The sequence below is a fragment of the Vulpes vulpes genome, chromosome 14 (genome assembly GCF_048418805.1).
Source record: "Vulpes vulpes isolate BD-2025 chromosome 14, VulVul3, whole genome shotgun sequence".
In the NCBI taxonomy this organism is placed as follows: domain Eukaryota; kingdom Metazoa; phylum Chordata; class Mammalia; order Carnivora; family Canidae; genus Vulpes; species Vulpes vulpes.
In genome coordinates this window covers 120,979,341-121,005,651 of record NC_132793.1, presented here as the reverse complement: position 1 = coordinate 121,005,651, position 26,311 = coordinate 120,979,341, and the positions used below count along the sequence as shown (strand labels likewise).

At 38.4% G+C, this 26,311-nt stretch overlaps 2 protein-coding genes across 2 annotated transcripts in view; both read right to left on the bottom strand.

Annotated features, from left to right (window-relative positions):
* Positions 1–15,480, bottom strand: part of UGDH (UDP-glucose 6-dehydrogenase) — a 91,909-nt gene extending 76,429 nt beyond the window's left edge. The window contains exon 1 of the mRNA XM_072737856.1: positions 15,402–15,480. The gene's annotated coding sequence lies outside the window, so the exon portion shown is untranslated. The remainder of the gene's footprint in view (positions 1–15,401) is intronic.
* The window catches only part of SMIM14 (small integral membrane protein 14), an 82,208-nt gene that overhangs the window by 29,082 nt on the left and 26,815 nt on the right, over positions 1–26,311 (bottom strand). The window contains exon 2 of the mRNA XM_025997830.2: positions 15,402–15,511. Within this exon, the coding sequence (XP_025853615.1) occupies positions 15,402–15,476 (75 nt within the window). The 5' untranslated portion in view covers positions 15,477–15,511. The remainder of the gene's footprint in view (positions 1–15,401; positions 15,512–26,311) is intronic.

Genomic DNA, 26,311 nt, shown 5'->3' with positions numbered 1-26,311 from the left:
TCGGTATTAGTGATAAATTTTTTATCTGACTCCAAAAGCAAACATAAGTGGGACTACATCAAACTAAAAATCTTTTGCACAACAGAGGAAACCACCAATAAAATGAAAAGATAACCTACTGGGGTGCTGGGTGGCTAAGTGGGTTAAGCAGTTGCCTTCAGCTCAGGTCATGATCTCGTGGGCCTTGGGATCAAGCCCCGCACTGGGGTCCCTACTCAGTGGGGAGTCAACTTCTCCCTCTGCTTCTCCTCCTGCCAACCTTCCCCTACAAGCTCACATACATGTGTTCTCTCTTTCTCAAACAAATAAAATCTAAGGAAGGAAGAAAGGAAGGGAGGGAGGGAGGCAGGGAGGGAAAGAAAAAAAGAAAAGAAAAGATAACCTACTGAAAGGAAGAAAATATTTATAAATCACCTATCTGGTAAAGGATTAATACCCAAAATATTTTTAAAAACTCCTACAACTCAACAACAAAAGATCAATCTGATTTAAAAATTCAAAATAGACATTTATCCAAAGAAGACATACAAATGGGTAGCAGGTGGACAGCCCTGGTGGTGCAGCAGTTTAGCGCCACCTGCAGCCCGGCGTGTGATCCTGGAGACCCCGGGATGGGGTCCCATGTCGGGCTCCCTGCATGGAGCCTGCTTCTCCCTCTGCCTGTGTCTCTGCCTCTGTGTGTGTGTGTGTGTGTGTGTGTGTCATGAATAAATAAATAAAATCTTAAAAAAAAAAAAAAAAGCCTGGTTTCTTTAAAAAAAAAAAAAAGGGTAGCAGGTACATGAAAAGTTGTTCAGCATCACTAATCATCAGGAAAATGCAAATCAGGAAAATGCAAATCAAATCATCAGGAAAACCACAGTGAGACATCACCTCTTACCTGTTAGAATGACTATTACCAAAAAGACAAGAAATAACAAGCATTGGTGGGGATAGAGAGAAAAGGAAACCCTGTGCACTAATGATGGGAATGTAAACTGGTGCAGCCACTATGGAAAATGGCATAAGGTTTCTCAAAAAATTAAGAATAGAATTACTGCCACATGATCCAGCAATTCCACTTCTGGGTATTTATCTGGAGAAAATGAAAACACTAATTCAAAAATATATGTGCACATCTATGTGCACTGCAACATTATTTTCAATAGCCAAGACATGAAAACAACTTAAGTGTCCACTGATGGATAAAAATGATGTGTGTACACACACACACACACACACACACACACACAGAAGAATACTATTCAGCCATGAAAAGAATGGAATCTTGCCATTTGTGACAATCCAGATGGACCCTGAGGACATAAGCTAAGTGAAATAAGTCAGAGAAAGACAAATACTGTATAATCTGCCTTCTATGTGGAACTGAAACAATAAACCAAGCTAATATATAAAGAGAACAAACAGATTGGTGGTAGAGGGTGGGCAAAATGGATGTAGGGCGTTAAAAGGTACAAATTTCTAGTTATAAAATAAGTCAAGGGGATATAGCATGGTGACTATAGTCAATTATAATATAGTCAAACACTGCTTTTTTGAAAGTTGCTAAAAAAGTAGATCTTAAAAGTCCCCGGCAAAAAATTTCTTTGTAACTACATATGATGACAGATGTTAACCAGACTTACTATGGTGATCATTTAGTAATGTGTAAGTATCATTTTGTTACACACCTGATTAGTATTATTTGTCAATTATACTTTAGTTGAAAAAAATGAAGTGTAGTCTATTTTCTCTCTTCTTGAACCTGAGCAGGCTTGTTGACTGTTACAATCAAAAGTATAACAGGGGCAACTGGGTAGCTCAGTCGGCTGAATGACCAACTCTTGATTTTAGTTCAGGTCATGATGTTGGGATTGTGGAATTGAGCCCCACAGCAGGCTCTGCACTCAGCACGGGGTCTGGTGGAGGTTCGCTCTCTCTCTTCTCCCTCTGCCCTTCCCTGCTGTGCTCGAGTGCGGGCTCTCCCTCAAATAAATCTTAAAAAAAAAAAAAAAAAAAAAAAAGTACAGGGGCACCTGAATGACTCAGTCAGTTAAGCATCTGACTTCTGCTTAGGTCATGATCTCAGGGTCCCGGGTTAGAGCTCCAGGTTAGGCTCCCTGCTCAGCAGGGAATCTTCTTGTCCCTCCCCTCTTCCTCTGCCCATCCTCTCCACTCAGGCTCTCTCTCTCTCTCTCAAATAAATAAGAACTTTCAAAAAAGTGAAACAAAAAAGTTTTATAAAGAGAGCACCTGGCTGGCTCAGTCAGTAGAGCATATGACTCTTAATATTAGGGTCATGAATTTGAGCCCAATGTTAGGCATGGAGCCTACTTAAAATTACAATTAAAAAAAAGGGATGTCTGGGGGATCCCTGGGTGGCGCAGTGGTTTGGCGCTTGCCTTTGGCCCAGGGCGCGATCCTGGAGACCCGGGATCGAGTCCCACATCGGGCTCCCGGTGCATGGAGCCTGCTTCTCCCTCTGCCTGTGTCTCTGCCTCTCTCTCTCTCTCTCTCTGTGACTATCATAAATAAATAAAAATTTAAAAAAAATTAAAAAAAAAAGGGATGTCTGGATGGCTCAGTTGGTTAGGCATCTACCTTCGGCTCAGGTCATGATCCCAGGGTCAGAGGATGGAGCCTCACAATGGGCTCTCTGCTCAGCAAGGAACCTGATTTTTCCTCTCCCTCTGCTTGCTGCTGTGCCTGCTCCTGCATGCTCTGTCAAATAAATAAAATCTTAAAATATATATATATATATAAATATATAAAATATATGTAATTAAAATTTTAATAAAATTGAAAAATATAAAATTATATATAATACATATATAAAATATATATTTTTTTTTTTCTTTAAGTATAACAGAAGTGCCATAGGCTAGGTCATAGATAGCACCCAGCTGCTAGGGTGCCTGGCTGGCTCAGGCAGGAGACCATGTGACTCTGGATCTGGGTGAGTTTGAGCCCCATGTTAGGTGTAGAGATTACCTAAGGAAATTTAAAGAAAAAAGTATCCACCTGTTGCCTGGTTCTCACCTTCCTCCAACCATAGTATAATATGGATACTCAATCTTGGAACCAAGCCACCAGCGCTGCGAGGAAGCAAAGCAGCCACATGAAAAGGCCATATGTAGGTGTTCTGGTTGAGAATACTAGGTAGGGTTTCAGTCATCTACCAGTATCAACTGCCAGACAGTGAGTAAGTCAGCCTCCAGACGCTTCCTGCTCCCAGCCCTGAGACGTACAGCTAAAAACCCACACATGGCACAGCACACAAGTCATCTCTACTATGCACTGTATGAAATCCAGATACAGTTTGTCAACTGCCAGACAGTAAGTCAGCCTCCAGACGCTTCCTGCTCCCAGCCCTGAGACATATAGCTAAAAACCCACACGTGGCACAGCACACAAGTCATCTCTACTATGCACTGTATGAACTCCAGATACACAGTTTGTCAATTGCCAGACAGTGAATAAGTCAGCCTCCAGACGCTTCCTGCTCCCAGCCCTGAGACGTACAGCTAAAAACCCACACGTGGCACAGCACACAAGTCATCTCTACTATGCACTGTATGAACTCCAGATACACAGTTTGTCAATTTAATAAAAGGTTGTTTTATGTCACTAAGTGTTGAACTAATTTGCTATGTAGCCATGTGACTGGAATGAGATTTTAAAAAAACTGTTAATAGTTCATATTCAGTAAAGAAGCATGAGAGGTTGAAAAATACAAGATTTTTACTTTCTCTTTTAAAATTTACTGTACATTGCCTGAATTATTGAATTAAATATACTGATGTGCAATCACTGTTTTATCTTTTTTTTTTTTCTTCAAGATTTTCTTTCTTTATTTGAGAAAGAGAGAGAGCACAAGTGAAGTGAGGGGCAGAGGGAGAAGTAGACTCCCCACTGAGCAGGGAGCCTGAAGTGAAGATGTGAGTCTTGATCCGGGGACTCTGGGATCATGATCTGAGTGGAAGGCAGACCCTTAACCAACTGAGCCACCCAAGCGCCCCCACTGTTTTATCTTTTAAGTAAAACATAACTTCACTTCCTAATTGGTAAAGTGAATTATACCTCTAACCAAAGAAGGACTAACTAGTCTTCTAGTGCCTGAATGATACTCATAAAAAGTATTATGGTTTTAAAGAAAAAAATTGACAAAAATTTCCTTTATTGACCAAAAAGAACCCAAAAGTTAATCAGATGATTAAAAAGGTTTTGGAGCAACATGTAAAATGCTAAATATATTATTATTATTAAATATATTATATATATATACATATATATACACACACACACGCACAATCCCCCACACACACATACCATAGTATTTAAATATGTATTTGTTAGAAAGATCTGAAAAGATGCACACCAAATTCATTTAGGGAAGTAGGGAATAAGCCAAATATAGAGGAGTGAGGAGTTTAGTCTTATTTTTAATGTACTGAATTTTTTAAAAAGATTTTATTTATTAATTCATGAGAGACACAAAGAGAAAGGCAGAGACATAGTCAGGGAGAAGCAGACTGTTTGCAGGGAACCTGATGTAGGACTCGATCCCTAAGATTGGGATCATGACCTGAGCAAAGGCAGACGTTCAACCACTGAGCCACCCAGGCATCCCATATTGATTTTTTTTTTTAAAGAACATATTTATATATTATTTCAATAACTGAATGTTTTACAATTAAATAAGATACTAGCAATAGCTCTATTTGCTAGAGAAGTTTCTCAAAAAATTTTTCAGGCACACATATTTTTCATCTGGGAAAAAGTCCAATGAATCTTAATGTGAATGATTTAAGTACCATGAACATTAGCCACAATTTACAAGGCCTCTGGGCCTATAAATAGGAATCTGACCAAGGATCTCCCAGATCACGTGTTTATACTACTTTAATAAGAAAACAAATTTAAGTAAATTAAAAATGTTCATGCTTCAGTTACACTGTTTAGAATTGAAATATAGAGCTCAACAAACCAAAAAAAAAAAGGGGGGGGGGGGATTATCTGTATTCTAAATCTTAGGTTACAACAGAGAACAGGAAAGATACAGAGGATAATCCAAGTTCACATTACTAAATCTACCTGTTCTCTCTTTCTGGAACTATCATTAATAGAAGAAATTTTATGCCAAGAGACAGCCATTCAAGGAGAACAGGAGAAGGAGGAGGTGGCAAGAGAGTAAATAAGGGTAAACCCACAAATAATTCTGCAAATGGCATCAATGGGAATGGAAAAAGTCCCTCTGCAGGCCACTTTTATTATTGTAAGGAAATATTAATCATTAAAAAAAAAAAAAACAGAAACCAAAAAACCCAAACCCCAAACAACTAAATACAGTAATTATAAGGAAATGTCTTTTTAAAAAAAATTTTTAAGAATATTAGGCTCCCAAAGGGCACACACAAAAAATACCAAATTTAAAAAATTGATTTAAAATTTTATTTTTTATTTATTTTTTTTTTTTTTAATTTTTATTTATTTATGATAGTCACAGAGAGAGAGAGAGGCAGAGACACAGGCAGAGGGAGAAGCAGGCTCCATGCACCGGGAGCCCGATGTGGGATTCGATCCTGGGTCTCCAGGATCGCGCCCTGGGCTAAAGGCAGGCGCCAAACCGCTGCGCCACCCAGGGATCCCTGATTTAAAATTTTAAATCAGATACCTGGATGGCTCAGTTAGTTAAGTATCCAAATCTTGATTTCTACTCAGGTCATCATCTCAGGGTCATAAGATCAAGTCCTGCATAGGGCTCCATGCTCAGCCCAGAGCTGAACTGCCCCCTCCCTCTGCTCCTCTCCCTGCTTGTGCTCTCTCTCTCTCAATAAATAAATAAGTAGAGTTAAAATAAAAAAGATTTATAATTACATTAAAATTTTGTGTTGGCACCTTTCTACACATGTAGAATATTCTACTACTATGTCAAGAAAAATCCATATTTATCATTGGGCATATTCCCATATTAAATCAAGTAATGAAACAAAATAACTTGATAAAGATATATGATTTTGATTGAAAGGAACTCACTATATATTCTTATCTACTTCTTTTGAGTCTGATCAGCCAGTATTTAGTGAAAAAGCACTAATTAGAATAGGATAGAAATAGACTTTAATGTCAGATATTGCCTCTATTTATTAATGTCTCTGAACATTCCTGAGACAAATTGATACATACATACACCTAGTAAAATACAACCTTGTTATGAACAAGTGTGTAACTCAATGAAGTAATTAAATCATTGGAAGGAGATGCCGAGTAAGCAAAACTTTGTCATTAGCACCCCAAAATGGGCATTCTTTGTACTGCAGTCTTATCAAACTTAAATTGTTTATAATGTATCATTTAAAAACACCCCTATAAAACAATTAGAGATACAGTCATCTGCTTTAAAGTCCATATTGCGGGGATCCCTGGGTGGCTCAGCGGTTTAGCGCCTGCCCAGGATGTGATCCTGGAGTCCCAGGATCGAGTCCCACATCAGGCTCCCTTCAGGGAGCCTGCTTCTCCCTCTGACTGTGTCTCTGCCTCTCTCTATGTGTGTCTCTCATGAATAAATAAATAAATAAAATCTTTTTAAAAATAAATAAATAAATAAATAAATAAATAAATAAATAAAGTCCATATTGCGGGCAGCCCTGGTGGCTCAGTGGGTTTAGCGCTGCCTCCAGCATGATCCCGGAGACCAGGGATCGAGGCCCACATCAGGCTCCTTGCATGGAGCCTGCTTCTCCCTCTGCCTGTGTCTCTGCCTCTCTCTCTCTATGAATAAATAAATAAAATGTTAAAGAACATAAAGTCCATATTGCATACAGAAAATAAAATAAATGAAAATCAGATTTATATTCTTTGTACCAGTAGAGCTTAGCAGTTAAAGAATCAGAACTTACATAAGCACTGGTGAGGCAATAGTAAAGAATTTGAATTGCTGTTTGTGTCCATCTTTCCTTAGGAAACATACAAGGTTTTCTATTTTTATATATTTTTTTCACATGCTGATGAGAAAAAGTCTATCAATTTAGTAATCAAAGTATGTAAAAACAGAAAAAAGTCTTATTAGAATTACTGGAAAGGTAAACATCATAGAATGTATTTTCTTTTCAAATCATGTAACAGTAGTACATTCAAAAATTTTATTCTTCAGTGAAAAAGTCTGTGATTAGTGTATATTATTTTACTGCTTATAATGCCTTTGAAGTAGCTTATAAAATTTTGTTTTTAGGGGTGCCTGAGTGGCTCAGTTAAGCAGCCAACTCTTGATTTCTGACTCAAGTCATGATCTCCAGGTCGTGGCCTCAAGCCCACATCAGGTTCCATGCTCAGCGGGGAATCTGCTTCAAAGTCTCTCTCCCTCTTCCCTCTGCCCCTCCTCCTGCTTGCAAGCACGTGTGTGCACGCACGCTCTCTCTCCCACAAATAATATATCTTTTTTTAAAAAAGTTTTATTTTTAGGGTTAATTATTTGACTATGTAATGCACTCACATAGTTTTAAAATGTCAAAATGCAGTCAAGAGTCTCTGACTTACTGCTTTCTCCTATCCTCCCCTAGAGCCCCACTGATCACAAATATAGTGTTCTTAAAGGTGCTTGAAGTAGACCAACAAGTAGCATAACTAAACATGGAATTAAAGAAACAGCCCAGGGCCTAGAGTTAAACTGCCAGGGTTGAATATGCCTCTGCCACTCTCTAGTCAGCTCTAACATCTGGGGAAAGTGACCACCTCTCTGTGCCTCAGTGTCCTCATTTGTAAAAGGAAAACTTACAACAGAGACTTCCTTTGGGCTTAAAACTAGTACCTAGACTAGCTTCAAATTCTCCTCAAGCATTATTAGGCATTATTAGGAGCCAAGGTATATCCCTTGGAAATCATTTCTATGTATTTTTTAAAATTTTTATTTATTTATGATAGTCACACAGAGAGAGAGAGAGAGGCAGAGACATAGGCAGAGGGAGAAGCAGGCTCCATGCACCGGGAGCCCGACGTGGGATTCGATCCCAGGTCTCCAGGATCACGCCCTGGGGCCAAAGGCAGGCGCTGAACCCCTGCACCACCCAGGGATCCCCTCATTTCTATGTATTTACAAACATACTGACCTACACATATTCCTCCCATATACACTCTCATACTCAACCTGCAAAAGCATTTCTATGGCTTTCACTATCATTTCTCAAATATTTCTAAAGTATGTTTCTTCTTGTGTTTCTAATAGTCTTTGTGCTTTCTGTTGTTCAAGACATAGAGGTCCATATCTTTTTGATGAATGCTATCTTTTGTCAATATTATTTATGTGTTCCATTTGTTTTGGCTTTGAATTATATTTTGTTTGAGATTAGAGGTATCCCATTCTTTTGAGATAGCTCCTTCCCACTCCTTTATCCCTTATCTATGATATTTTGTTTTCAGTGTCTGTCTGCCCTGTAAATAGCATTTCAAAACTCCAATCTGTCTCTTTTAACAGGGGATTATAACCCACTCATACATAACAATTTACTTACGTTTTCTATGAATTATGCCTTCTCTTTTTTATTCTTGCCTGCCTTCATAAGATTATTTGGCATTTATTTATTTATAGACTTTTTTTAAAGATTTTATTTATTCATTCAGGAGAGATACAGAGAGAGGGGGGCAGAGACCTAAGGAGAGGGAGAAGCAGACTCCCTGCAAGGAGCTCAAAGTGGGACTTGATCCCAGACCCCAGGATCACACCCTGAGCCGAAGGCAGACATTCAACCATTGAGCCACCCAGGCATCCTTTTTTAAAAAATTTTTATTTTATTTATTTACTTCCTAAAGATTTTATTTATTCATGACAGACACAGAGAGTGAGAGGTAGAGACACAGGCAGAGGGAGAAGCAGGCTCCATGCAGGGAGCCCGATGTGGGACTCAAACCCGGATCTCCAGGATCATACCCTGGGCTGCAGACGGCGCTAAACTGCTAGGCCACCGGGGTTGCCAGTCCTTTTTTTTTTTTAAACTCTACTTTTCACCTGACTCAAATGTTCTCCAATATGGGAGTACCAGGATACCCTGGATCTGAGAGGCAGATCTTTGGTTGTTGTGATTGGCTTACATCCCACATGACTTAGAAATGTCCTGCCACATATTCACATGAGGGAAAAATCGGAGCCTTTATAATCTAAGTCCATCAAAAAATAACAGCAATAGTTATTTTTTGTATGCTTTTACTTCACACTGAATTATCAAGGAATTTAACTAGACTCCAGCATTTAAATCAAGGGAAGATTATACTCAGTTTTGTGTGCAACTTTATGAAGTGTTATTTAGCATTTCAGAAAATCATGTTGCTGGTGAAATTTAAGACTAGCACAACTTACTTGTGTAAGTCTGCAATGATAGCCGTAACCTTCACAATGATTTCCTATTAGACAAACCTAATTATTTCATCTTGTCTTTGAATGTAGCAATGTCCAACCACATTGTGGTGCTCCTCTTATTTTCGACTGCTTTCTTGTTTTTCTCTTCAGCGTTACTAAACAAAGACTCGGTCGGTGAGCAGTTAGGATACGCAGACAGCTTCCCTTATCAAAAAAGCATGCAGGCAGGCTAGAGAACGAACCGTTTAATGCTCAAAGTAGGGAACACTTCATTCTAAGGCTTTATATATACAGTACACCTCATTACTGAACCAGGCATTCTTCCTTTTCCTTCCCCTTCTACAACCATTAGAGATCTGGCTTCTTTATTGTCCTTAACATCCAAGTAGGAGCTCTCCTTAGGAGTATCTTCTACTTTTCTTAGAAAGCAGTAATCTAGTTTTAGCCAATAGCAAAGCCCTTAGCCAGTCACTTTATAGTCCATGCAGGGGAAAAGAAAGGCAACACACCCAGCGACTCAACAGATGTATACCTCTTGTTTTTACTTTCTAAACTGAAAGATTTTTGCTTTTTGTTTTATTGTTTTAATTTTTATTAGCTATTCGCATATACAATTTATAGAGTTAAACAGTGCTATAAGCTTGTTCCCAAAAGAAGCAGTTCCTCGGGGATCCCTGGGTGGCTCAACAGTTTAACGCCTGCCTTTGGTCCAGGGCATGATCCTGGAGTCCTGGGATCGAGTCCCATGTTGGGCTCCCCGCATGGAGCCTGCTTCTCCCTTGGCCTGTGTCTCTGCCTCTCTCTCCGTGTGTCTCTCATGAATAAGTAAATAAAATCTTTAAAAAAAAAAGCAGTTCCTCATCTCTTCCTATTTCCCCTCTCACAGAGGCAACAACTTTCAACTTTTAGCTGATCGTTTTAGTATTTACCTCCATGTCTTTATATATAAATATGCATTATTGCTACTTCTTGATTTTTCCATTTTTTAAAAGATTTTATTTACTCTACAGAGAGAAAGAGAGAGAGAGCACACAAGCAGGGGGAGCAGCAGGCAGAGGGAGAGAGATAAGCAGGCTCCCCCTGGAACAGGGAGTCTGACATGGGTCTCAATCCCAGGAACCTAGGATCCTGACTTGAGCCAATGGCATATGGTTCAACCAAGTGAGCCACCCAGGGACCCCTAATTTTTCAGTTTTAAGCAATATCCATGGATTCACCAGTATAAAATATGAAAATCTAGTTCTTAGTTCTCTCTCTTCTGAACTCACCACACATGTACACTCTTGCCATCTCCTAATAGTTACATGGTAAATTAGTTTAGCTCAATAGTCAATTTAAATATTATCACTATGTAAATGCTCTTAAACCATGTAGTGAATTATAATTACTTTTTTTCTTTTCTGTACCTCCTTATTCTTTCTTTCCCCCATTTACTTGGTTTTCTATGACTTTTGACAATTTGCTTTCAGTTTTCTAGATCACCAGATACATAGACTCACCAGATACTCTATCAATTCATCTTTCTGAAAAATCTCTGCTAGAGCCATGTGACACCCTCTTAATGAAACCAGCTGTCTTGCGTTCCTGTCCTGGTGCACAGCTATCTAAGAAATGGTACATGAGGTACCACTTCTTCTCTTTAAGGCTCCCTCCTATTTGACCAATACTTTGGTTGAATACAAAATTCTGTATTTGTGGGACGCCTGGGTGGCTCAGTGGTTGAGCATTTGCCTTCGGCTCAGGGCGTGATCCCGCGGTCCCGGGATCCAGTCCCACATCAGGCTCTCTGCAAGGAGCCTGCTTCTCCCTCTGCCTCTGTCTTTGCCTGTCTCTCTCTGTGTCTCTCATGAATAAATAAATAAAATCTTTTAAAAAAATGCTGTATTTGTAATAATTTCCCTTCAAAACTTAACGTCTTGTTCCAATGCCTTCCAGTTCTGTTGCTGAAAAGTCTGAAGTCTTTATACTCTTGATCCTTTGTATGTGACCTGTATTTTCCAATAACAGTAAGAAGGCCAGAATTGTTAGAACAAAGTGAGCAAAGTGGAAAAGTGTGGTGGGGGGGGGACAGATCATGTAGAGCTACATAAAGTTTGTTTGTTTTTTCACTCTAAGTGTTATGCAGAGCTACTGTAGGATATTGAGAGAAGGAGGAGTATTATCTGATTTATCAAAAATAGATCAGCTGCTATAGTGAGAACTAAACTTGAAGAAAGTGGGGAATGACAAGAAGGGTAGAAACAAGGAGGATCATAAGGAGGCTAATTTCAATAATCCAGGCAAGAGCTGATGGTAGACCAGATGAGGATGTTGCATCAGAAGTATGAGAAATGTCTGGATTCTGAATATATTTTTAAAGTTGAGCCAAAAGGATGTTTCGGCATTAGCTATGAGGTTGAGGGATTAAAAACTGATATAAAAGGTATTGCCTAGGGACAGCCCCGGTAGCCCAGCGGTTTAGCGCCACCTTTGGCCCAGGGTGTGATCCTGAAGACCTGGGATCAAGTCCCACATCGGGCTCCCTGTGTGAAGCCTGCTTCTCCTTCTGCCTGTGTCTCTGCCTCTCTCTCTCTCTGTCTCTAATGAATAAGTAAATAAAATCCTTTCTTTAAAAAAAAAAAAAAGGTATTGCCTAAGCAATCAGAATAATGGAGTGAAAAGAGAAGACACAAAGTTTAAGCTTGGGAGCAAGAAAAAAATTTGGTAATACACATATCAGATATAAGATATCTACTACTTATCTAAATGGAGATAGTGCATCAACACTTGGACATATAAAACTCTGGAATTCAGGAACAAGCAGCACCTTGGCTGCTTTCATTCTATGGTATGACTTTGGCTCTTTCTGTTTTGGCACTTACCCTCCCTTTGATCCTATTCATTTTCCATGCCTGGTTCAGTGTGAGCCACATAATATCCTTTTAATATGTCTTTTTCTGCTTAATGCAGCCAGAACATCTATAACCTATAATAAAGAACCTTAACTGATACTGTTACTACACTAGGAACAGAAGTTAGTTTTAAATTGTAAATAAAAAGAACTTTATTAAAATACAAAGGAAATAATGGTAAAATCTTAACTGCTCCTAAGGTGAATATAAGCCATAGCAAAACCCATCTATTTCCATAGAGTAGGCAAAACTATACTGTAGCCCAGCATACAACTAATGAGCTAACCATAAATAATCATAAAATCCTCAAGTTTCCTCAGGTTTTTACTTACTATCAGCACTTTAAGTCCTCAGGAATTGGTAATATTCTAACCTATAAGAAAATCCAGTTTATATGAAGTAAAAACAAAACAAAAATTCCAAATTAGTACTTAGAATTAATGAGATGCTACTCTATTGCAAGGATGAATCAAATGTCCATGTTTAGAAAGATGAGAAAAAAATCTCTGCTCTATCGTCATACTGTAATACATTATTATTGCATCTATGAGTTTCCTGAACATGCAGACATCTAAATCCTAGTGGTTATAACTAATACAGAAAAACTATACCTTCAGATAAACTGCTTGTAAAATATAGGCTAAGGAGTTAGACTTCCACAGAGTAATAAGATAAAGGTACTAAAAAAAAGTATAAGAGTACAAGATAATGAATGCATGAGAAGTAGAAAAGCCTAGTGTATTATAAAAGAGTGCTGACCATATTTAAACAAAAAAAAAAATAGTTTTTGTTAAGTAACCTTTTTCTGATTATAAGATATCACAGAAAATACAGAAAACTGTAAAAAAAAAAGTCTCACCTTTTTATACCATTTTGACATATTTTCTTCAAGTCTTTTCTTCCTAGGCACACATATATATATGGTATGTGTGGGTACAGAAAAGCAAGACCAAACTAAATGCCATTTCTATATCTTGCTTTTATTCATTCTGTATATGAATTTCCCTTAGGTTATTACATATTCTTTATTTTTTAATTATTTTTTATTATTATTTTTTTAATATATTCTTTAAAGACATAATTATTTTAAACATCTGTTTAAGATTCCAGCATATGAACATACCACGATATAAACAGTGCCCTACTGGTAGGCAATTAGGTTTGTTTTTAACTATTCACACTAGAAATAATGCTATAATAAAGACTATTATACAACACTGAAACACTGTTAGACCTTATTTTTTAATTTCTGAAGTTAGAGATGTTATTTCAAAAGATACTCTCTTTCAGAAACGTTTTTAGAAAGCACTTAATATCTACTAAGTAGATATGGCTCCAAAATGCTGCTTGATTTGGAGTTTAAAGAAAAGGAAAAAAATTATAAAGCACAATTCAAATCAAGCAAATGTCTATCAAGCCTAATCAGCTACTTTCCTTATTGAATCAAATGAGTTCCTCCTCTCTCCTGGCATCTTCCATACTACTATCAGCATGTTATACATCAGTGGATCACCTATCCAGGATCACCCATCAGTGATTTACATCGTGTGAAAATATCCAGCGCAGACTAAAAAGTGTACAGTTTTAAAGGTTTGTAAAATTTTCATATAAAATAGATTTTACACTAGAATTGCTATAAACAATGTTCCATCAGGCATGAATGTACCTATTTAAAACAAAACAAAACAAAAGCTAAATATGGTTTCCTGACATTCTACTAAAGAGAACAGAAATGTACAGGAAATCCTAAAAAGTAGAGCTTAGGTTTAGCCATCTCTAAAAAACAAGCAGCAGAGCTAAGAGAAAAAAGCATGGTAGTATGTTAAAAATAAAAATACTATACTAAGAAAAAATGAGGTAGTAATTCTTATCAAAAACTGATCTCCTGGGAAAATTTACCAGTTAAATTACAAGTCTATTTTTTGTTCCTAGTATCACAGTAATTTGAAAAAAAAAATTTGCCTTAAGTTTAAATTTGGACATAAAATTTTATATTTAATGTCACAAATCGGAGAAAATACTTTAAATATTCTCTATTCAGACTCATCTATTTGTATATCAAGTTATCACAGATATGAAATTGCCATTTTATTTCTATAGCCACAAGTCTAATTTAATTTATAAGTTCTTATTTTATTGATTTCCCTCTAAGACATTCTTTAGGATCATTAAGTCCTAACATATGCTGACTCTAAGAGGAAAATCATTCACAGAAAACACACTTCTGATCACTATATACAGACACTGACTCAGCAAAAAACCTACTTATTAACCACCAATTCATATATTTGAGCAAATATTTATTCCTGCCTTTATTAACTGGTCTATGATAATACACCTGTGTATAATATTCTAGAACAAAAAAATGTTATGTCTTTTTTTTTTAATTTTATTTATTTACGATAGTCCCACAGAGAGAGAGAGAGGCAGAGACACAGGCAGAGGGAGAAGCAGGCTCCATGCACCAGGAGCCTGACGTGGGATTTGATCCCGGGTCTCCAGGATCGCGCCCTGGGCCAAAGGCAGGCGGTAAACCGCTGCGCCACCCAGGGATCCCAATAATATACTTTTTTAATAATCAAATTTCTTCTTTTCCACATAAAAAGTATAAAGTATAATATATAAAATGTCCTGTATTTAAGATTCTAGAGACTTAGGAGAGTCTTAAAAACCTTATAAATTCAAATCTCACATCAATTCAATGAGACTATCTAAAACCTGTTGTTCAGAAAACTGCCTCTATCAAATAATTGATTTGGATTTGGAAATGCTTTCTATAGAGATTTTTATTGTCATGTCATTTGTTGCAGTAGGATCTAAACCATGTCACAACAGGAACTGTGTCTTCATAGCAATTTATCAGGTAAATAAGCTCCATATAGCTAAACACTATATTCAATAATACAAGACAGAAAAGGCTATACACGTGTTACTTACCTATGATGGTGATATCACCAACATAAATATACCATAAATAAAGACAGCAATCTGTTTTTATCTCTAATAAAAGAATTGTCAGCAAACTTTGACCATTATGACTTCAACCATTGTGGAATTTCAATTATGAAATAATTTTAGTGACAATCAGATGAAAATCCTCCAATAACCAACATTCCCACAGAAATAGGACAGAAAGGGGTACAGTTTAATTCTGATAAATAGGACTATCCCATTTATCTCACCAGATTGATAAGCCTTCTCATTGCATGTTCATGAGAGCAAACACATTCACAAGGATCGAATCCACCTTCTGCCATGATTGCCCAGCTTGATTTAATTTGACTGTTGAAATCTAGGAGGAAGAAAAAAATATTGTAAGACTACTACTATTCATCATTACTAATTCTCTTGAGCTACGAAAAATTCATATTATCATACAGATTTATAGTAATTCTCTTAAATTAAGGACACTTCATATTTATTAATGACCTATATTTATGAATTGATTATATAATGTACATAAGACTAAGCTTGTGTCCTCCTTAAAATTCATATTGTTAAAAAGGAGACAGCGGGCCAAAAAAATAGTCGCTCATGCTAAAACCCACGTCAGCAAGCCAAGACTTAATACCCAATCTAGCTGCAGAGTTTTTTAAGATTTTATTTATTTGAGAAAGGAAGCAAGAGAGAGCACAAGGAGGGGGCAGAGGGAGAAGCAGGCTCCCCACTGAGCAGGGAGCTGAGCTCAATCCCAGGACCCTGAGATCTTGACCTGAGCTGAAGGTAGATCTTAACCAACTGAGCTACCCAGGCGCCCCCTAATTGCAGTTTCAACCCCAAGAACTGTAACCTTTAGCCAGTCAACATGGAATTACCTAGTCAGCACTAGTGAGATAATCCATCCAGAGACTCCTTCCATTCCCCTTAGGAAGGTGACGTTGCATAAAAAAATGTATTCTTTGCTAATAAGTTCCTTTTTACACTCTCCCTCTGCATTTTTTTTTTTTTTAGATTTTTTTTTACATATTTGACAAAGAATGAGACAGAGAAAGCACACTCACAAGCGGGTGGTGCAGTGAGCAGAGGGAGAGAAGCAGGCTCTCTACTGAGCAGAGAGACTAATGTGGGGCTTGATCCCAGGACCCTGGGAATATGACCTGAGCCGAAGGCAGATGCTGAACCATCTAAGCCACCCAGGAGCCCCTCCATTTATGGCTTTAAAAATCGTTCCTTTCGGGCAGCCAGGGTGGCTCAGCGGTTTAGCGCCGCCTTCAGCCCAGGGCCTGATCCTGGAGACCCAGGATCGAGTCCCACGTCGGGCTCCCTGCAAGGAGCCTGCTTCTCCCTCTGCCTGTGTGTCTACCTCTCTCTCTCTCTTATTAATAAATAAATAAAATCTTAAAAAAAATTCCTTTTCTACAGCTTGGTAGAGCTCCTTTCTATTTACTAGATGGGATGCTGCCCAAGTCATGAACTGTTGAATAAAGCCAATACGATCTTTACATTTACTGTTTAATTTTTCTTATTTAACAAATTTGGTGAAAGCAACAGGATCAAAGGAGACTTCTGACAGCTTTGGGGACAAGAAACACAGGTGTGGGAGCCCATGAACTGCTGAAGTTAGTTCACTTTCTTTCCAGTCATTTCTGAGGGCCATTGGGAATTTCCTGTCAGTTCTGAGCTCTACTCTCTTTCTCTTGAACTCCTAAACTAACTGGCTTTTTAATCCAGGGCTTAGTGGGTCAGCTTCATCTGACACACAGTTCCATCTGGAACCTGATTCTCTACCTCTTGATTTGGTCCACAATTCCCCAGTTGTTTGGAATTCCTTTCCTCAGTTCTGGTCACAGTACCCACTTACTGGGATTTGGTGGTTTAGTCCTTTCCTCAATTCCAATCCACAGTCTCCACTTACTGAAGTCTGCTGGTTTAATCCATGCTGAGAACTGGTGATGGTATGCAAGGCCATCTCTTGGCCAGTCCACAATAACATCTTTTGGTTGCTGCTGGTATGTTAGGGTGCATGTGTTTGTTTGTCTTATTTTGTGTGCATAAAGGGTTATGGCTAACAGGAATCTCAGGGGGGAAAAAGCCACAAAAATTGGTAGGCAATGGAAGCATTTAAGAGCTATTAGAGAGGCTCAGTGGTTGAACACCTGTCTTTGGCTCAGATCACGATCCCAGGGTCCTGGGATCAAGTCCCACATCAGGCTCCCCACAGGGAGCGTGCTTCTCCCTCTGCCTCTCTTTCTCTCTGTGTCTCTCATGAATAAATACATAAAATCTTATTTAAAAAAAAAGCAAAAAAAAAAAAAAAAAAGCTGTTAAAAGTACTCATCACCCAACCCAAAGATTCCTGTATTAAGTGGGTCGCAGAACTAGTTAGGTTGACACTAGGTCACCTGGCAACCTCAAGAAAATTTCTGTGCAATGAGGTACACTGTAACACTGTGCAATTCCCAATCCAGAAGCACATCCCTTTTAGGTACTAGGCTTAGCTTTCTAAGAAAACCAAAGTTGGGTAATGGGATCCTTAAACTCTAGAGAGTAAAGCTTACTTCCTTCTGGTACTCCTGCTTATTTTATGCCTAAGAACTATGGTCCAGAAGATACATCGACAAAACCGGCAAAATCTTACTAAGCTTTTTTGGGTCCTGACATCCTGATTTGGTAACCATCAGATTGGCAGCCCCAAAATGTGGCCAGACAAAAATGTGAGTTTACTCCATTTATGGCTAGATATGGCTGCACAGAAAAGGCAGGTTAAATTCTAATTGTGGCTAAGGTCCTACCAAATTGCCCTCCAAGAAATTACAACCTAGAATTATAATGGCCATTTCAAGAAATGTTCCAATTAGATAAGATCATTTAATAAATACATTTAAAAGCAAGCCTTCCAAATCAAACAGAATGGGATGCCTATTTTCATTGGTATGCAAGAGACACCAAAAGGCTTCAAAATTCCAAAATAGCCTCATTAAAAGATTTGTTGTAAAAGGCTAGTGAAAAACTAAGACAGAAATGATACCTAAAAGCAAAAAGCTTTAATCTTTTTAAAAAGATTTTATTTATTTATTTATGATAGACACACATGGGGGGGGGGCGGTGCAGAGACACAGGCAGAGGGAGAAGCAGGCTCCATGTAGGCAGCTCATGCAGGGAGTCCAACGCGGAACTTGATCCCGGTCTCCAGGATCATGCCCTGGGCCAAAAGCAGGCACTAAACCACTGAGCCACCCAGGGATCCCCTAATTCTTACTGCTTCCTTCTATCTTCCTTTATTTGAGGATTCATTCTAGTACTACTGTCTGAGCCTCCTTTATGGACTGTAAACCACGTTAATGACCTTATAGACACCACTCCCATATCTGAGCTGCACTTGAAGTCATGCTATGTGAGTGGAAGGTGTCCGGCGAGGACCTGGTATGTGGACGTGCCGGGACGGGATTGCCGCGGCACAGCTGGTCACCTTGTGAGCTGACGAGGTGTTAACCAGCTCTTTTTTGTGGTGAGACTCCTGAAGATTTATGTTCTCCGCAGCTCTCCGCAGGAGTGCCCATGGGGTATTCTCATCGAAAATTCAATCACTTATGTGCCAACAAATTTAAATATCACTGGTTACCTTCCGATATCCTGCTACACTCAAAGGGCAGGAATTGACCTATAAATTCTGGATGGTGAGGCAACCTTGTTGGCCCTTGGCATGGTGGCTGTCTGAGGATTGCACTGCATGGTAGAAGCTGGCCAGGTGCCCATGGACATCATCTTTTAACAATTTATAAATAATATTTTAAAATGAAGAACTTAAAAAATAAAATAAAATGAAGAACTTGTTCTGATGTCTATACTAATGAACTCTTTGAGTAGGGGGGAAAGAAGCTTCCTTAGATTTTAAATTTGTAATAAAGGCATTTTAAAAAGAAAAAAAAAAAAAAAAAGGAGGGCTCCTCCCAAATGGGACTCTTAAGATTTTCTGGTAAACTGCTACACTATTCTCTTAAATAGCCAAGGGAAAACTAACATTAAAAATAAAAAAATCTTGCCAAATTCCTGTAAGAAACAGAGCTACAGATGGGATCCCAGGAAAACTGGTAAAGTGGGCTAAGGAAAAAAATTCTTACCAGAGAGTCAGCTCTCCCAGATCTGTCTGTAAGACCCAGTAAAGACACAAAAATAAGTTATCTTTTGCATTCTCCCCGGGGATCCCTCTGACGTCCGGGGTGGGGGGGGTTATCTGATATGGCAGAAATGCTTGCAGTTGGTCCCAGGTGAAAACTGACAAGATACCTAAAAGAATCTTTAAGTAGTTCTGTGACTGGAGATTGGTCAGACTGAGAGCTGATATTCAGAGCCTGGTAAGAGTATTTTTTTAGGACTCCTCCCATAAGCTAAAATGAAAGTAAGTCTCCAGAAGGAAAGAAAAAAATCACCTAAAGCCTTTGTAAAAGTATTTACTGGGGGGGGGGGAGAGAAGAATGTAATTAGATGGGTGGATCAACCTATGATTTCATTCAAATTGCAAACAAATTCTTTGAGGAATTTAGAGCAACTGTCTACATCTTACAAATCTTGGCAAAATTTGAAATGCAACTCCAGAGGCAATTCAAAGTTTACCTAATTCCTTTTATTACCAATTCCAAAACTTCCCCTATTATTTCAAAAGGCTTATAAATATTGACCATAGGAAACCAAAGTCCTGGGAGGAATTTGCATTCTTCCTCTGTGCCTTTGATATTAAATAGTAACTCTTATCTAGACCATCCCAATTCCTAAGACTGAAAATAAAAGGGGGTGGGGGGACACTTTTTAAAATTCAAATTGCAAACAAAGCTCTCTAGCCCAAACTCTAAAGCAGAGAGCCTCCTTAAGATTTCCTGTCTCTACAAATATAAAACCTTTTTAAAAAATTTCTTTAGTAATCTCTACACCCAATATGGGGTTGGAACTCACAACCCTATGCTCCTCCTACTGAGCCAGCCAGGTGCCTCAACAAATACAAATCTCAAAAATCTTCTCTATAGGGCACGTGGGTGGCTCAGTTGGTAAAGCATGCATCTCTTGATCTCTGGTTGTGAGCTCAAGCCTCACGTTTGGCATAGAGCTCACTTTAAAAAAGAATTCTGTTGGGATCCCTGGGTGGCGCAGCGGTTTAGCACCTGCCTTTGGCCCAGGGCACGATCCTGGAGTCCCAGGATCCAATCCCATGTTGGGCTCCCGGTGCATGGAGCCTGCCTATGTCTCTGTCTCTCTCTCTCTCTCTCTCTCTCTGTGTGACTATCATAAAAAAAAAAAAAAATTAAAAAGAATTCTGTTTAACAGTCTTAAAAATAAGTGCTTAAGTATCTGTAAATCTCAGAAATGAATCCAAACATGATCTAGGATAATTTTTCAGTATAAAAGCTAGCTTAAGTATGTTGATTTAATTAAAACAGACATATCTTTTGGGCTATCATATTAAATATAAAACTTTTATTCTACCTGGGTTTACTAATCAAATAAATTCATTTGATCTCTCACAAAATCTGTCAGCCAAAAAAAAGCTTGGGGGTGATGGCTGACTCTGTCTAATGGCTTGTGTGTATAATCTAAACATGATTGTTAAAAACAATTAAAAAGACGTTATATAGAATAAAAAGTTGTAGGGTAAACTTTAGTTTCCTCCAAACCTTTTTGATAACCTGAAACCGTGAAGTTTTGTTAATTTAGATAATGATTTAAGTTAAATTCATTTAATATCCAGATCGTTTCCAAATAAGATAAAATATTAAAACACTAATTATTGAACATAGGCTTATCGATTTTTGGCTTCCTTTTACAGAAGAACTAAAGATACTTGGGAAAAGTACGTTTCTAGAAATTACATAAAGTATTTAAAGTTTGCCAAGCCACAGATGCTAATGCAATGACAGTTCACCACTATTTACTTTCACAAGAAATTAAGGTTTCTAGAGCTGAAAGACTTTAACATATGTAATTAAGCTCTAGGAAATAAGGGAAACATCTCCCTACGCAAGGAAACCAGGAAGTGTGTTTTTGGTTTTAAAAAAAAAAAAAGGCATGTAAATTGGTACTGGATCCTAAATTCCAGGTTCCCTCAAATATCTGGCTAAAACATACCATGCTACTGTTACTAGTTTTCTTCCACTCTCCTGATTTGGAATCACTAAGAACAAAGACTGCCCTCAAATCTCCTTGGAAGGGACTATACTAGGTCCTCCTCACTATCCAGATAGGAACTTGAACCCTGGATACACATCTCACAACTGACAAAAACTGCACCTGACATCTGGGCCTATGCAAACACTGGAGACCTCCAAATCAAGCTGATTAGGAAGATTAGCTGACATGGAGGTGCTTCCTCCCAAACACTGGATTAACACTCATACTTAACATGAAACCCTTCTTCCCTTTCTCTTCTTTACTGCGGTACTGGGTTGGAAACATAATACCATCATCCATATTTCCCAGGCCACTGCCAAGTGGGGTAACCTCTGGAATTTAAAACAGCTTTTTTAGGGGCACCTGAGTGGCTCATTGTTGAATGTCTGCCTTCGGTTCCAGTTGTGATCCCGGGGTCCTGGGATTAAGGCCCACATGGGGCTTCCAGTATCTGCCTCTCATGAATAAATAATAAAAACCTTAAAAAAAAAAAAAAAAAAAAAAAAAAAAGCTTTTTTATTTCAAGCTAAAAAGAAAACCTAACTGACCTGTGCCTTGAATGAACAAACACAGTCATCCCTATGAATTAATCTAGTAACAGTACTACCTTAATGGGAATGGTTTGTGTCTGGACAAGGTTTGTCTTTGTCTATGGTGGTCATCATTATCCTGGGGGCCTGTAAATGACTAGAGCGCTGGTACACAGCCGGGCAGTGCCTCTTTGGTTATCTCAGTGTGCCCCTAACTGCTATACTTCATTGATCAATTCCCCTGAATTTACAGAGCCAAGTTAGAAAAAACCCACCAGGAGGCTTTCATGATTCAAGATTCAGTTTCTTTGGCGGGGCCCTACTTCCACAGTCAGGAGTAAGTCTAAATGAGGCTACAATTAGAAACCTCTCCTTTACTCTTAAAAGTATTGCAAAATCCAAATAGCTGTCCATCAGAAGTTCTTTTTTATTTATTTTAGATTTTATTTATTTATTCATGAGAGACACAGAGAGAAAGAGGCAGAGATACAGGCAGAAGGAGAAGCAGGCTCCCTGCAGGGAGATCCCCGGACTCTAGGATCACACCCTGAGCTGAAGGCAAATGCTCAACTGCTGAGTCAAAGGTGTTACCCAACAGTTCTTAAGGCTGACTGGCCACAGTTGCTTTTTTTTTTAACCCCTACAGCTGTTTTTTTTTTATAATAGAATGGCCCTTATTTATCTTTTAGCTAAGCAAGGAGGTGTGCATGCTGTGACCACCACTACCTGCTGCACCTTGATTAACATTTCTGGGAACATTGAAACTCAGTTATATAAGATCACTAGGCAAGCCACTTGGCTTTAAAACTTGCCCTCCTTCAGCAGGGTCTTTCTCTGAGTTAGTTGATTTTGATGGTTTCAGTCTTGGGAACCACAGCTTTAAAGCGTATTCTAAACATTGGGAAATCATCCTGAATCTAATAATCATAATAATCTCCCTGGGACCTTGTATTTTTTCAAAAGCTTTACCTGAATGTTCCTAGCTGCTAACCACCATGCAAATGATCTAAGATGAGAACATCAGAAAAAGAACAAAGAGGAGTGCCTGGCTGGCTCACTCAGAAGAGGCATGCAACTCTTGTCTCAGGATCATGATTTCGAACCCTGTGTTGGGTGTAGAGATTGCTTAAATAAAAAAAGAAAAAAAAAAAAAAAGGAACAAAGAGAATGACTGACTTAAAAATTGTGAAATCCATGTGCCTGGAGGCTCAGCTGGTAATGCGTATGACTCTTGATCTTGAGGTTGTGAGTTCAAGCCCCATGTTGGATGTAGAGAGTACCTGAAAATAAAATCTGAAGCAGGCTCCCTGTTGAGGTTGCTAGGATAATGACCTAGGATAATGACCTGATGTGAAGTGAGATGCTTAACTGACTGAGCCACCCAAGCACCCCAAAAATAAAATCTTTTAAAAAATACTGTGAACCTCAAGTTGTGGCCTATCACAAAGATTAAACAAAAAAGAAAAAAAATGTCACAACCTGTGAATATCCCAAACAAAAAACAGAAGAGTGAGATCCTCAGAGCTAAAAGTGGCACTAATGCTTTAAGTTTTGATCACACCTCTCAGTTAAGCTGCAAGTCTCATCAAAAGAGGTGAATTGTTAAAAAGGAGACAGCAAACCAAAATGGAGTCACTTGTGCTAAATCACACACCAACAAACCAAAACTTACTATACAACCTAACTGAAGTTTTGACTTCCCAGGAATACAACCTTTAACCAGTCAACATGGAATTACCTAGTTAGCACTAGTGAGATAATCTTCCTGATAAACCCTACTATTCCCATTAGGAATGTGCTCTTGCCTAGGGCAGCCCCGGTGGCGCAGCGGTTTAGCGCCGCCTGCAGCCCGGGGTGTGATCCTGGAGACCCGGGATCGGGTCCCACGTCGGGCTCCCTGCATGGAGCCTGCTTCTCCCTCTGCCTGCTTCTCCCTCTGCCTGTGTCTCTGCCTGCGTCTCTATGAATAAATAAATAAAAAAAAAAAATCTTAAAAAAAGGAATGTGCTCTTGCCTAAAACAATGCATTCTTTTGCTAATCATTTCCATTTCTGTCTTTAAAAATCTTTCTTTTTCTATACTTCAGCAGAGCTCCTTTCTATTTGCTACACAGGATGCTGTCTAATTCATGAACTGTCAGATAAAACTAATTTCATTTTTAAATTTACTCAGTTGAGGGGTGTCTGGCTGGCTCAGTCAGTGGAGCATGCAGCTTTTGATCTCAGAGTTATAAGTTCGAGCTTACACTGTGTATAGAGATCACTTAAAAAAAATCTTGGGGGACTGGGTGGCTCAGCAGTTGAGCACCTTGCCTTTGGCTCAGGTCTTGATCTCAGAGTCCTGGGATAGAGCCCCACATTGGGCTCCCTGCTCAGTGAGGAGTCTGCTTTTCCTTCTCCCTCTCTTCCCAACTTGTGCTCTTACTCTCTCAAATGAATAAAATCTTTAAAAAAATAAAAATCTAAAAAATAAATAAATCTACTCAGTTGAATTTTTGTTATTTAACAATATGTTGAAGCCTTAACCCCCAATTTGATGGTATTTGAAGGTAGGGCCTTTGGGAAGTAATTAGGTTATGAGAGTGGATTTTATAAATGGAATAAATGTCCTTAAAGAAGAGACATGAGAGATGATCTCTTTCTGTACCATGTGAAGATACAACAAGAAGGCATCCATCTACAAATTAGGAAGAGGGCCCTCATCAGACATTGCCAGCACCTTGATCATGGACCTACCAGAGTCTAGAACTATGACAAATCAATGTCTCTGGTATTTTGTTGTAACAGCCTAAACTAATGAAAAGAACTGGGGATCCCTGGGTGGCTCAGCGGTTTAGCGCCTGCCTTCGGCCCAGGGCGTGATCCTGGAGTCCCAGGATTGAGTCCCACATGGGGCTCCCTGCATGGAGCCTGCTTCTCCCTCTGCCTGTGTCTCCGCCTCTCTCTCTCTCTCTCTCTCTCTGTATTCTCATGAACAAATAAATAAAATCTTTAAAAAAGAAAAAAATTAAAAAAAAAAAAAAAGAACTCTGCAGTCTTCATCCTACCAAGAAAGCCCTCTGAAATAAAAAAGACAAAGTTATCTAAAAATGATACCAATGTTGAGTGGTGCATGAAGTAACTTAACAATAGCCAGAAAATAACTGGGAAGATTTTGAAAAATAAGAGTAACAAGTGAGAAGCTAAGATGGAATATAACTAATACTTAAGATGGAAAAAAGAGATCAATGAAACAATTCATAAATTAACTTAAAGGAACTTCATTCATTCAAAAACTAATTAGGCATTAGAAATATAAAAATGGGCAAAAATGGATACAGTCCTTCCCTAACAGTGTTCACATTCTAATGGTTAAGACAAATATTAACCTAAGTATTCTTTAAATTATAAATACAAATTTGTAAATGCTATAAATAAAAGAGAAATGGACCAAAAAACTGAATACATAAGCCACAAAATAAGAGAAAATATTTGCATATATCTGAGAAGCTTAATATCCAGAACATATGAAGAATGTAACACAAGAAAAAAATAATCCATTTTAAAATGGGCAAAGGACTTGAACAGACATTTCCCTAAAGATACACAAATGACCAATAAGCATATGAAAAAATGCTCAATGTCATTAATCATTAGGGAAATAAAAATCAAAACCATGAGATGCCACTTCATACCTACTAGGATGACTGTAATAAAAAAAAATAAAATAAGTGATGTGAAGAAATTAGAACACTTCTATATTGCCGGTAGAAACATAAAATGGTGTAGTCTCTCTAGAAAACAGTTTGGTAGTTCCTCAAAAAGTTAAACAAAGAATTATCAATAATCCAGGGCTGAAACCTCAGTCGGCTGAGTGTCTGACTCTCCATCTCGGCTCAGGTCATGGTCTCAGGCTTGATCTCAAGCCCAAGTTATGCTCTGCACTCAGTAGAAATCTTGCTTGTCCCTCTCCTTCTGCTCCTCCCCCACCAACCCCAGGTCACATTTGCACTCTATCTCTAAAATGAACAGATAAAATCTTAAAAAAAAAAAAAAAAAGATTTTTCAATGACCTAGCAATTCCAATTCTAGGTATACACCCCAAAGATTTGAAAATGGACTCAAACAGATATTTATATACTATTACAACAGCATTATTCATGATAGCCAAAAGGTAGAAACAACCCATTTGGCCATCATCTGATAAATGGATAAACAAAATGTGGTATATGCATGCAATGGAATACTATTCAGTCATAAAAAGGAATGTAGTTCTGACACATGGATTATGCCACGAAAACATTATGCTAAGTGAAATAAGCCAGACACAAAAGGACAGATACTGTATGATTCCACTTACATGAAATATCTAGAATAAGAAAATTCATACAGACAGAAAGCAGAACAGTGGTTTCCAGGGGCTGAGGAAGAAGTGAATAGAGAGTCATTGCTTAAAGAATACAGAATTTCTGTCTGGGGTGATAA